This window comes from Cavia porcellus, unplaced genomic scaffold (genome assembly GCF_034190915.1).
Source record: "Cavia porcellus strain 051 isolate PalLab524CR breed Dunkin Hartley unplaced genomic scaffold, mCavPor4.1 scaffold_15, whole genome shotgun sequence".
Lineage (NCBI taxonomy): Eukaryota > Metazoa > Chordata > Mammalia > Rodentia > Caviidae > Cavia > Cavia porcellus.
In genome coordinates, this window is record NW_026947498.1 from 67237313 (window position 1) to 67251181 (window position 13869).

General features: G+C 40.6%; 1 protein-coding gene across 2 annotated transcripts in view; it reads right to left on the reverse strand.

Moving 5' to 3' along the window:
- Positions 1-8903: 8903 nt before the first annotated feature.
- Positions 8904-13869, reverse strand: part of Polq (DNA polymerase theta) — a 147428-nt gene continuing 142462 nt past the window's right edge. For both annotated transcript variants that reach the window (XM_023564894.2, XM_063225057.1), the window contains exons 28-30: positions 12716-12866; positions 10230-10345; positions 8904-9844 (exon numbers count right to left, since the gene is read on the reverse strand). In XM_023564894.2, the coding sequence (XP_023420662.1) occupies positions 9731-9844; positions 10230-10345; positions 12716-12866 (381 nt within the window). In that variant the 3' untranslated portion in view covers positions 8904-9730. The remainder of the gene's footprint in view (positions 9845-10229; positions 10346-12715; positions 12867-13869) is intronic.

Sequence of the window (13869 nt, forward strand, 5' to 3'; positions counted from 1 at the left end):
CTTAACTATTGTGTACAGTGTCACCAGAAACGTGCGACAGGAATCTTTTCGTTTGCTGGCTTTGTTGCCTTTGAATATATGCCCTGGGGTGAATTAGATAGGTCATGTGACAGTTCCACTGTTAGTTTCCTGAAAAACCTCCATACTATTTCCATAGTGGCTCTCTAATTTACATTCCCATAAACAGTGTATAAACTTTTTTCTCCATATCCTCACAACATTCGTTATTGTTGTTGGGTTTTTATTTATTTATTTATTTATTTGTGTTTTTGAGACAGGATCTTGCTATGCAGTTCAGGCTGGCCTTGAGCTCACTTTGTAGCCCAGGCTGGTCTCGAACTGACAACGATCCTCCTGCCTCAGCCTCCTGAGTGCTGGATGCAGGCATACGCCACTACGCCTGGCTGTATTTCTTCTTTTTAAAAATGTCTATTTGGATCATGTGCCCATTTTTGTTGTTGTTGTTGTTGTTGTTTTTGTTTTTGTTTTTATCGGTACCAGGGATCGAACTCATGACTGCCTGCTTGCAAGGCAGGCACTTATGCCGCTGAGCTAAATCCCCAGCCCCCTCGTGCCCATTTGTAAATGAGGTTACTTTGTTTTATATTATACTGTGTAGTTCTTTATATATTCTGGATATTGACCCTCTGTCAGATGGATAGCTGACAATTTCTACTAATCTATAAGTTATCTCCTTATTGATTATTGTCTTTGCTGTGTAGGAGCATTTTAGTTTGATGTAAATCTCACTCCTGAAGTTTTTGATTCTGTTTCCTGTGCTCCTGGTATGTTGACCCCACATTTTCAAGTAGTTTCAGCATTTCAGCTCTTACGTTACACTTTTCAATCTTTAGTGAGACAGTGTAGTGCAGGCTAAGAAGTAGGGGTCAAGTTTTTGACTTCTGCACTTAGATATCCCTTTTCCCGAGCACCATTTTTGAAGAGGCTGTCTTTTGTCTAATATATCTTTTGGGGGCCTTTCTCAAGAATCAATTGACTATAGATGAGTGGTTTTGTTTCTGGATTTTCCATGCTGCTTCACTGGTCTTTCTGTCTGTTTTTATGTCAGTGCTTTTTGTTGTTGTTACTTTGGCTCATATACATCTTAAGTATTGTGATGCTCTAAGTTGGTTCTTTTTGCTTAAGATTGCTGTGGTTATTTGAGGTCTTGTGTGTTTCCATATGAATTGAAAGTTGTTTTTTCTGATTCTGTGTAAAATGTCACTGTACCTTGACAAGGACTGCATTGAACCTTTGGACCGCTCTGGGGAGTATGGACTTAACAGTCTAATTCTCCCCCTCCATGAATAGAGGCCTTCCCAGCAGTTAGGGTCTTCAGGATTTTTCATCAGTATTTTGTCAGTTTCATTGAGTTTTTCAACTCCTTATTGAAAGTTTACTCCTAGGGTTTTTCTGTTTATCTTGTTATTGTTCTTTCTGTTTGTTGGTTTTATCTTTTGCTTTGTTTGTTCCTATTATGAATGGGACTGCTTTCATGACTTCCTAGCCCATTCATTATTGGTGTACAGAAAATCTACTTGTTTTTGGATGTTGATTTTGTATCCTGATACTTCACCTGTCTTTTGGTGGCCTTTTTTTCTATGTATAGAACAATATTATGCAAGTGGTGATAACTGTGCTTCCTCCTGTCTAGTCACAGTGTCTCTTCTTTCTTTTGTGGAACTGCTGTAGCTAAAATTTCTAGTACAAATTGGGTAAGAGTAGGGAGTCGACCCCCTCGTTTCATTCCTGATTTTACATAAAACGCTTTCAGTTTTTCCCCCGCTCAGTATTGCTGGCTATGGATTTGTCATGTATTATGTTGAGGTCTGATATTCCTATACAGTTTGTTGAGGGCTTATATCATTGAAGGGATGTCAAATTTTTTCAAGTGTTTTTTCTTCATTTATTGAGATGATAATTTGCTTCTATCCAGCACTCAATTTATGTGATGAAACTAATTTGAACATGTTGTGTGATATTTTTGATGTGTTCCTGAAGTAAATTTGTCAGTGTTTTGTTGAGGGCTTTTGCATTTATGTTTAGTAGGGATATTGGCCTCTTTCTTTTTGCTTTTTCTTTTTCCTTTTTATTTTTGTCATTGTTACTGTATCCTTGACAAGATAATGCTAGCCTCACAGAATCAGTTTGGAAGGATTCTCACCTTTCACTTGTGTTAAATAGTTTGAGAAGCACTGGTATTAATTAGTTCTTTTCACATTTGATACAACTTAACAGTAAAGCCATCTGGCCCTGGATTTTTCTTTGTTAGAATTTTTATTACTGATCCAATCTCTTATTATTGGTATATTCAGGGTTTTTGTATCCCCTTGGTTCAATTTTGATAGGTTGTGTGTCTGAAAATTTATTCTAGATTTCCCCATTTGTTAGCATATAATCAAAATAATCCCCCAATTATCCTTTGAATTTATATAGTACCAGTTGTAATGTTTCCATTTTCATCTCTAATTTTGTTTTATTTGGGACTTCTTTTTATCTTTTGGTTACTCTAGCTAAATATTTTTCAATTTTATCTTTTCACTGAATCAACTGTATTCATTGATCTTTTATCTCTTTCTACTAAATTTGGGTTTGGTTTGCTCTTGCTTTTCTAAATCCTCAAGAGGGATCTTTCGATTATTTGAAATCTTTTTTTCAGTGGCATAAGCGCCTTCCTTGCAAGTCATGAGTTCGATCCCTGGTACCAATAAAAATGAAAAAGAATTTTTTTCTTTTTCTTTCCCTTTTTTGTGAGACAGCTCTCACTACACAGCCCAGGATGAAGGGATCCTCCCACCTTAGCTCACAAGCAGTTGGGACTACAGGTCATACCATGTCCAGCGCTGTATTTTTCCTTTTTTTTTTTTTAATCTTTTGTATCTTTTTACCTGTACCAGGATCAATCTCACAACCGCCTGCTTGCTAGGCAGGTGTTTATGCCGCTGAGCTAAATCCCAAGCCCCCTAGTGCTGTACTTTTACTGTAGGCATTCATTGCTATTAACATCCCACCTAATATACTTTTTGCTGCAACCTGAGGCTTTAGTATGTTGTTTCTATTTTCATCTGTTTCAAGAAACTTTTAAATTTCCTTCTGATATCCTTAATGATTCAGTGTTTATTCAAAGTGTATCACTGAGTCTCCATCCCATTGTTTCTATAGTTTCTCTTGTTGCCGATACCTAGTTTCATTCCATTGTTATCAGAAGAAATGCAGGATGTGGTTTCAATTTTTTTGTATTTGTTAGGATTAGGTGTGAGCCTAATTATACTTTATTCCTGAAAAAGTTCCATGCATTAGTGGAAAGAATGCTGCAGCTGTTGGATGGCATGTTCTGTAAATGCCTATTGCATCCACTTGATCTATAGTATAGTTTAACTCTGATGATAGTTTAACAATGGATGATCGATCCATTGGTGAGAGTGAGGTATGGAAATTCATCATGATTATCGCTAATGCTACTAGGGAGATAATAATTACCTCTCTTTCACTTCTGGAAATAGAATTTACTGGAGCATCTTTTGTGAGACTCATCTAAGGTCTTGAATTTCCTCAGATTCTCTTATCTTGGAAGGTCTTTCATTTACACTTTGTTTCTGGGGGTACCCTTACTGGTAACAGTAATCTTGGTTGACAGTTCTCTTTCAGAACTTGAAATACTGCACATCCTATTCCCTCTCAGAGGACTTGTAAAGCTTCTCCTGAAGGAACTGCCATTAATGTCATGGAGCTGTGTATGACTTCTCAAGTGTGACTTCTGCGTTTCTGCTGCAGATTTTTAAATTATTTATTTTGTACTTTTGACAGTTTGGCCATAATTGTCATAATGAAGATCTTTCCAGAACAGTCTATTTGGGGGTTCATAAGCCTCCTATATATGGAGTCAATGTCTTCTCTGAGATTAGGGAATATTTGTGCTAATATTTTGTTTCTATGCCTTTATCTCTTTAGTTTTGGATGTCCCGGTGTTGCCCCAAGGATCTTGAATACTCTTTTCATTATTTTTCCTTTCTGTAAGAATGTAGCATTTCAGAAGTCTTGTCTTGAAGTTCCTGTACCTTTTCTTATGCTCTATATAGGCTGTTGTTGAGGCTTTCAATTGACTGGTTGGTGGATGGATTGATTTTTTTGATGTATGAAGCACTACAAAACCTCTATTTCCCTGATGAATTTCTATTCATAACTTGAATTGTCTTCCTATTTTGTTTAACTGCTTATCCATATTCTCTTGTATTTCATTCGACTTTTCAAAAAATCATTAGGCATTTTTAATTCTTTTAACAGGAATTTTACCCATTTTGATTTCTTTGGCATTTGCTGCTAGAGATGAATCTTCAGGTGTCATGTTACTTTGTTTTTTTCATTTTTCTTGTTTTCCTTCATTGAGATTTGTATACTTTCTGGGTCCAATATATGTACCACTTTTATAGAATGGCCTTATAGAAAGTGGCTTTTTCCTCTTGGGTATCACTTTGTTATGAAATGTTGAGTTTATGCCAGGGCACACCATGGCACCCTCTCCATAAAGCTTCTTTGGTTGTAGTTAGTAGATCTGGATATGCTGTGTCACAGAGACCTACTCTACACAAGAGTGAGGGCACTCTAGCAGTTCAGGCAGCAGAGCATTTGGAACACACATGTGCCCACTCCTACAGTAAGTGTGGTGGCTCTTACTGTGTGGTGTGGTTACTGCCCCTGGCACTGGTTACACTGGTGTGTGAGGAGCCTGCATCACTTCTCCTGTACCCAAACAGTAGTGTAGAGCCAGGTGCTTCGTGAGAAGAGGTAGGGGCGCGAAGCGTAGCATTTCCTCTGTGGTCTCCCATCTGGACTTGTCAGCGTTACGTGCTCAAACAAGACAAGTGGCTTACTAGAAACTGCTTAGGTGAGGTGCAGCCATTGTCGTCTTACTGCTCTACACTGCAACTCTTGGCATGATCACCCAGAGTAGGATGTCGGTCCCTCTGGCTTTGTGTGCCTAGGAATTGGGCAGTGGCCAGGGCTTTTCTCTGCCATGTTTTCTACTTTAGTGCCCACCAAAGATGGAGCAGGCAGTGGTCCTCCCAGCTGCAATGCCTATAGCAGTGAGATAAGAATACCACCATAGCTAGCAGTGGGCCATGTTCCCCTCTGAATGTCTTAAGCTGTGTTCCCCAGAGTGGGGTGATAGCCAGTCCCTCAGCATTGTTCAGCACCACCCAGCACAATCTTATGGACAGGACAACATTAATACTTGACTTATTGCCCTGCCCTAGTGACAGGTGACCAGGTGCTGTTGTAGAGAAGGTAGGAATAGCACAGGTGGCTGCCTCCAGTGCTGACACTTATGTGAACCATGTGAGTCTGGTCAAACCCTTGGTCATGTAGAAGAGGCTCCCTGATCCCCCAGCTCTTAATCCCACTCCTTTCCATGTTGTAACACTCATCCCCCTTACCATGCAGGTTATCTAGCAGTTTTGAACTCTCACTCTGCTGTGCCATTTGATTCTCCAATCAGCTATGAGCCAGTGCCATGCAATGTCTGTGAGGTACCAGGTATAGGAATATGGGAGAGTTTCTGGCACAGAGCCCCAGAATTCAAGCAATGAGTCTTTGTTCATAATGGTTCCTGGCTAACACAGCCTAGAGTTACTGCAAAATGATGTGAAATGCTTTTCCAAAGCATACCTACAGTACCCATTTAAGGTTATTTAGAGCTACAAGCCTGTAAAGGATAGGAAACTTTCCAGTAGCTGGGATTGTCAGCACTGGTGGAATCTGCTGAGTCTTTCACCTGTAACCTCTTCAGACAAGAGACTTTCCTTACCTGGCTGTGTGGCTAGGGTAGACGATGTTGTTTCCCATACTGTGCTGTCTTCACAGTACTCTGGTTCTGACCAGGTTTCCACGTTTCTTTTGTTGATTTCCAGTGTTCTCCCATGATCACTCAACTCAAAATGTAGCCATACATGCTTCTGTGCAGACAGGTGAGTGACAGGGGCCTTTACTCAGCCACCTTGCTGCCTTCCTGGGTAAGGACTATGTACTAACAGATTGCACCACTGGAGCTCCCACTGCCTTCCTATTTGAAGTTCTTTGCTTTCTTACACCTGATTTTTCCTTACTTCTGGATCTTCCTAATTGTTGTGCAGATATTCTCTCCCTTCCCCTCCTTGCAAGAATTAAGAGTATATGGTCTCACGGTACAGAGAAAGGGGTACAGTTCTTGACATTTTTCTGGGTTCCCTGTGGCTCTCTATAACCATGGCTGGCTATTGTGACTCTAGAGCCCCTTACGAGATGCCCTCTTGTCCAGGGAAGGACCAAGTAGTCCTCACTGGCTAACTCAGCATCATGAGGACATGGATTCCCTTTGGATTCTCTTACCATGTTCGGGTCCCTGGCCTGTCCAAAGTCTTTCATAATTGAACTATTCACAATGACACTTTTTCATGACAAGGTTTTTCTTTTTTAAATATAGTCAAATTTTATAACCTATAACCATTACATTTGAACGTTGTTTTAAAGGTTTTATTTCTGTGACAGTAACAATTTCGTTTTTGTTTTTTTTTTTAGTAGTTGTCACCCAGTTGAGGGTTCTTTTGCTCAATTTGTAAACAAATCACAAATAGACGCTGTGCAGCTCTTTTAGTGTTAACACATGTGAGCTTTGAATGCCAAACCTATCAGCTCTTAGTGGTCTCTGCCATTCTCCTCGCAGCCCATACCAGGAGGCTTCAGGACTGTGCTGGTCACTAGAGATGGCGGCTCCCAGCAGTTCTTAGCTCTCCATTGTTAGCTGATAGCTGAACTCTTGTTGCCACCTCAGCTGTTGGTCCTTGTTGTACCAACAGCCTTCAGTGTTACCAGCTCAGCTGCTCTCCACAAGACAGAAATCACAAGTGTTTGAAAGAGACTTTATTAGGACTTACATAAGACTGGACCATGAAGAATGTGCAGAATGACTGGCTGAGTGTGTGAGGGAAAGTAGTGATTCAGAAGAAAAAGCAAGGCATATGCATGCACAGTGTCAGACTTTTGCTTCATCTTAGGTAGAGGAGAGGCTCTTTGTGGACCTGATTAAGACTGCAGAGGGGCAGAATCGCGGAGAGACTGCAGGGTAGTCACCTAAGATGGATCCATGATGAAGGCTTGCTACAGTCAAAGTCTCTTGGAAAGGCTGTGTCTAATGCAGCCATGGCCAGCTGCAAGGTGTAAGGACAGCCATAGAAGAAAAAAAGATAAAGTACTTCTTAGGAAGTATTATGCCTTTCTCTCTTCTCAGGTTTTTAATCCATTTGGTATTTGGTGGGGGGGGGGGCATTTGAGCTAGGCTCTAACTTGATACTCTTACAAATATATAACCTATCACTATACTTCTATCTATGAACAACCCAGCTTTTCACTACAAATTTGAAATGGCATTGAAAGTCTGTTTTTTTAAATTCTTATCTGTTCTAGTAACTTACTTATTTCTGTGCTTTATAAAACCACTAAATTATTATATATTTATAATGTCCTAATACCTTTTCTCTTTAGAGTATGATAGGTATTGATATTTTTCTCTGGGTGAGTTTCAGAATAACATCTAAAACCAAAATCCTTTTAAACTTTGATTTGGAATACACTGGTTTACAGATGAAGAGCTAAAATAGTTCCTATATATTTCTATATAAGTTCACTTTGAATTTCACTCCTATTGTTCATTTTCCTATGCATTTTCATTTTTATTAGCTAACATCTACTTTTGAGTATCCAGATTTGTAAAGTGTCACATGAGTGTATGCCAGGGAGATAAGGACTCTTGATAACTCTGCACTTTGCCATCTGTATATAAACACAGCAACCAGTCAAAGATGATGTAATGATTACATATCATGTTGCATTCATTAATTTTCCACTTATTGCTGTAATAAATTAGCATAAAATTTCTGGCTCAAAATATCACAAATTACTCTTTTACAGTTCAGAAAGTCACAAGTCCAAACTGATCTTAACCCAGCTAGCAGTGAGGTGCTGGCTGGGTAGTATCCCTTCTCAGGTAACTTGGGAGAAATCTAAGGCTCATGGCCCCATTTTCCATCTGTAAATCCAGCAATGGAGTATATTAAATCCTCTCCACCTCCTGTGGTCATCATCTCCTTCTCTGACTCTGACCTCTTGCTGCCTGTGTGTAAGGAGCCTTATGGGTATGTCCTGGAGACATTCAGGTCACCCAGGACAGTGTTTCTGGCTCCAGAGTCTAGCTTAAATCATATAAGTAAAGTCCTTTTCACTAAGTAATATGACATTTCACAGGTTTCAGAGACATTTGGAGACAGAGGGACATCCTGCCTGACACAACGCACATCTGTTAGTGATTTGTGGACTGAAGAGCTACCAGCAAAGTGTGAACTTTATGGAATTAGTCAGTATACTCTGATAACAAATTTGAATTTTGGTAATGGAGGATTTATGTTATTTAAACAACAGTAACCAGGATTTATGTATATATGAAATATGAAATCCTGTTTTAAGTGCAGTTTACAGGCAAAAAGGATGACAAAATGTACATTACTACACATAAAGAGCTTTTGTCTTTGAGAACTATAAGTAGCTATGGGAAAAATTATAAAAATAATGATATACATCCCCATTAGCTCTGCCATCTTCTGCCCACTCCATTAACCATGTCTGGGGACTTGTACCCTCATCCTCAAGGCCTAGCTATGCACTGCACTCTATGAAGCAAGTCTTCATAACATAAAGGAACATAAAAGAGTTCCTCTGACAGGTGATTAAAATAAAATGAACACTTCCTATGTGTTCAGACAGTTTGAACGAGCTATGGTAAAAGTAATTAAGGAACACACTCCTGATACAGAATACAACATTTTAAAAATACCAAATACACATTTTTAACAAATTGAACCAGTAATACAACGTTTCTCATGAATTCATTTTATTTCAACAGCAAAAAGTGCTATACCTCTGGCTGGGATCACCAACCTCACTCTTTTCAGCATGGATGTTACTCCCAGTCACAAACACAAATAAAGGCACAAGGCTGGGGAAGAGGCGCTGTCCTTGCCTGGCAAGGCAGTATTATGTTCATCTGCAGTATATATCTGATTGTATGTAACAGGACATGCCTCATTTTTAATACATAAATATTCCAAGTATTTTCACTGTATGACCTGAGGAAGAAAAAGCAGAAACATTCCATGGAGACGGATCCCTCCACAGTAAGTCGTACCACCTTACAGTCACCAATGTCACTTCAGAAGTCTTAATACTGAAGGAAAAAGATCACACCCCATGCATAACCATGCTGGTAAAAGTGAACCTGAAGGCTTCCTGGCCTGCAGCTCCTGTTGAGTGCCTGAACCCAGGTGACTGACACTGGAAACACCCCAGGCGGCAGCTCCATTTCCATGTCCCACCCAGACAGGGAAGGGCCAGAAGTGCTAAGTGCATATTTCAAGCATATTCAGAGGCACAATAAATTATGAAATTCAGCGACAAAACCCCCAGGAACTCTTAGGAGTGGATATAAGCATTAAACTTCACCTCCAGTTCTTTCCCAAAAATCTTTTTTGACACCATAGGGAACAGACCCTGGTACGCATTTTGAAGCCCTTGCTATAGATTTCTATCCTATGTCCATCAGGACTCCAGTTTGTCTTCTTGACGAAGGTGAAAGGCCAGCCTCTCCGATCTCCTGCTGGCTATAACTGCACCGAGCTTCTCAGGAGACCAAGTCAGCTGCAGGCTAAACATCAAAGTCCTTCAGCTCCCCCCAGCTGGAGCCGATTTTCACTTTCACTTTCAGATTCACAGAAAGTTTTATGGCACTTTCCATTTCATTCTTGACAATCTGAGCTACCTACAAGGAAAAGAAATCCTGAAGTTAATCTCTAACAAACCAAAGGATGCTCACCAACCCGCCTACTGAGAACCAGACTGCAGTTCTTCATCTCATGGTGCTTAAAACTCAATCACTGATGAGCAGGGGCTCCTGCCAGCTTTAGCTAGAATGTTCCAAGCTTGGGGACCCTCAGTACAGGTCCCCACATTCTTCCCTAGGTTCTATAGGACAAAACTATCCCTGCTCCAGGAACTTTTATACTTAAAGTATAAATCCAAGCACTCTTCGCTCCTTTACCAGTTAGGACTTGACATTTACAAAGCCACCCTGTGGCAAAGGCAGGGTCCCAGAGTCCTCCTGTGTGGACTGTAGCTTTCTCCATGGACACAGGCTGTGAACATACCTGAACGATGTCCTCTTCTGCTACTTCATATAGAAGCTCATCATGGAGCTGAAGGATGAAGAAGCCTCCTCGGATCGGGCAGGACGTCCCCTGTAGTTCTCCCTTTGGTAATAATCCTACCCCATAAAACAGTAGCAAACATGAGCAGCATGTCACTGTGACACAGGAGAATTTTCTTTGTGTTTTTAGAGAAATGGCCAAACTTCAGGAAATTTTAATTGGGAGATTAAACACATAAGGTTTAGAACACTGCTGGAAACAACTACTAGTTGGCTGTTACCTAACTTTCAACAATTTCCCCCCAGAAAGGAGACTAACAAAGAAGTCAGCAGGAAGGGTACAAAGAATTATGCTTTAACCCTAGTCTCATTTCTCATAAACACCCAACACTTTCTCCTTCCATGGAGTCCCGTACCACAGTGAGGCATAGTGTGGCATGGGGCTTGATTCCTGCTGCAGGAAAGTAAGCGGTGTTATTACACAGTGACTTGTCAGGAGCAATTCCTTTTATCTCATAGAGGCCTCAGAATCGTAAAACTGGTGTTTTCCCCATGGATCAGACTCTCCAGCCAAGTAATTCTAAGCCTAGCATCCACATGTGGACCTCAGAGCATCTGTGAATTGTGTCTATGTGTATACATTTTCCTGTGGTGATGACCCATACTTTTCCATGGACTCTCAAAAGTACCCATGATGCTAAATGGTGACAAACTTCTGTAGCATTTCCCAACTAGCTGGGCCTCAACAGATCATGACTGTTGGATCACAAGATAAGGTTCGAAAGAAATGCCTGTAGAGTTCCTTCGTTTCTACCATCCAGGATTTCTGACTTATGCATCATCCTCAGCCCAAGTACTATGTCCCTCAGCCTCTGCTGCTTTCTGCACAGAGTCCCTACATCATCCTGTCTGCAGCCCAAGCTTGCTTACCCTGTGGCAGGGCTGGTCCTCTGTTGTCAGTTTAGCTAACATCCAATGTGCACCCTTAGGCCTCACTTGTCTGCACACCACTGCCTGGATGCTCTAGCTTGTCTCCTTTCTGATCACCATCACTCTGTGCTCTCAGTTTCCCCAAGTTACCTGGCTTCTGGCTCGGAAGACCACGATCCTCTCGTTTGTTCCCTGGATGCTCCGCCTTGCTGGCTTTGCCTCCTTTTGATCCCCCTGACCGGAGGCTACCTTTAACCCAGCATGGCATCATGAAGTCACTCTAAATGGCACTGCCACACTGCCTCCCACTCACTCTTAGAATTGCTATTGTCTAAACCAGTGATGGGGAACCTGAGGCACCCACGCTCTAAAAGATTCGCTGACACTGGTCTGCACCCTCCTTTGGGCGTATCGCTCTGCTGTGAGATGGGAATATTTCAGTCAGGTTTGGTATCTTTCTTCCCCTTTTTAGAAGATTTGAATTTAAACATGGGTTGATAATTTTTACTTAACTTTCCAATAATTGTATCTACATAACTGGCTACATTATTCTCCATAATCTATACGTATTTCTCTTCCATAGCAAATCCCGCCACAACTGCCGGTCTGTATCTTTTCTGGTCACCTCCAGCCCCTTATTCTCTCCCGAATGACTTGTGCCTCCTTTACTTTCTGCAAGGAAAGTTTAAAGCATGGCTGTGGTCATGGTTTTACAATTCCAGAAACTGTGAAATGCATTTAAATCAGAAGTACAGACATGTGACAAAAGGGGATAAAGGTCTATGAACTTGTTAGGACAAGAAATAATTTAAGCAGTAAGAGAACTTAGAGAAAACAGTTTGAAAACAAGAACAAGAAAGATGGCAAGTTGTCAAAGGAACATCATAATGAGGTAAACTCAGAGCACATCCCCAGATTTCAGGGAACACAGAATGTCATAAACACATAGGAAAATCAACATCTTCTTATACTGTTCTAAGAAATTATTTGTCCTTTTTGAGGTCATCCTCTCAAAGGTGTAGAACAGACTGACCATCATCCTGGGTTAGGACTAAAGTTCCCCCTATACCCTGAAACGTATTAGCCTCCCCCAGACTGGGACATGTGTCGACCTAGACTTCACAAAGGACTTTCTAGAGGTCACACAACATGTGATAATGCAGCTCACTGATGCATATACTAAACAGACTCTAGCTGCTTTTCTAGACTAGGAATTAAAGAGACTTGCAGAGTGAAGAAATAAAGTCACCTATTACTAATTTCCTTTTGTTCTGTAAAGATATATTTTCATAAAAACATGTTATTTATGTTAAAAAGTGGTGGGTTTATCAATGTTTTTAAATGTTAATGAGTGTTTAACTTCCCTATTTATTTACAACATGGTAAAATACAGTGGACACAATCCACATAAACAGTAATCCTTTTGGCAGATCCTTAATAACTTATAAAATTATAAAAACATTCAATAACTTCTGAGAAATAACACTTAAACTACTTCCTTTTTTTAGACATAGTTCTTTTCACCATGTTAGAGCAGGGCCTCACTGATGGACGAACCTGTCCCATCGCTCTGAAGCATCCTCTCCCTATGGCTGTGGGATTTGAAGGCTGAGCAGGTCTCCAGTTGCCTCTGAATGTTAACTGTGGCTATTTTGACTATATCAGCTGCAGATCCTTGGACTGTTGTGTTGATGGCCTGACGTTCAGCCTAGGAAAGACAATACCAGGTGCTCCATCAGTTACATCGGCAGAGCTCAGATCTCCTCTCAGCATCCACAGATGAGTGTTAGTCTTTGCAGACAGAATGAAAATCTAGACAGAGATATGACCCAGGACGTCCACTACTAGTCTGCATCCTAATACCAACTGTAATGGTCCACTGCTCTAGATTCTGAGCCAGCCACAGGGATACACTAAACATGAGATTGCTTCCATGAAAATCATCCACTCTCATGACCCAAAACTACACTGTATTTAGAATTTAGTACCTCAAAATTATTTTACTTATAAATTTACACCATAAATATTCTAGCTGTTCTAAATTAAAAGGATTTATTCCTCAAAATACTCTTAATCCTAAACAGAAGTAGATTATCATTCTTCATGATATCAGTGAACTCTTGGTCTTGTGTAGAGCTTGAGCCTGATAGATTCAGAGCCCTCTGCTGTGAATCTTTTCATGGGCTGCTGAGGCTCATCCATAGTTACCAGGAAAAATCAGATCCTGGAGCCCTGCGTATGAAGTTAGAACTTCCCTGAAATAACTGCTACAGGGACTTCTTAGCAGTGACTGTGACTGCTAAGCATTAACATTGCAGTGCAGTAGGGAAGGCAGCCGCCTTACCCTGGAGCCACCTGCTCATGACTGTTACTACTGAGTCCTCAGAAGGTCTCAGAAAATAGAAAAGGTTACTCAGGAGAGGCAGCCAACATAGCTTGAGAGATATTCTGAAATTCCCCATCACCTGACCTACACCCAACTTCTAGGACAGTGATTGCAAACCTTTTAGAAACAAATGTCCGCATTGCAATCCAAAACCTACTTATTTATTATAAAGTACCAACACCACAATTAAACCTGAATACTGAGGTTTTAGTTCAGAAAAAACAACTCATATGTAATTTTTTTGTTGTTGTTTTTGGTGGTACTGGGCATTGAATTTCAGGACTTGTGTATGCTGGGCAAGTTCTCTCCCACAGATCTATATCCC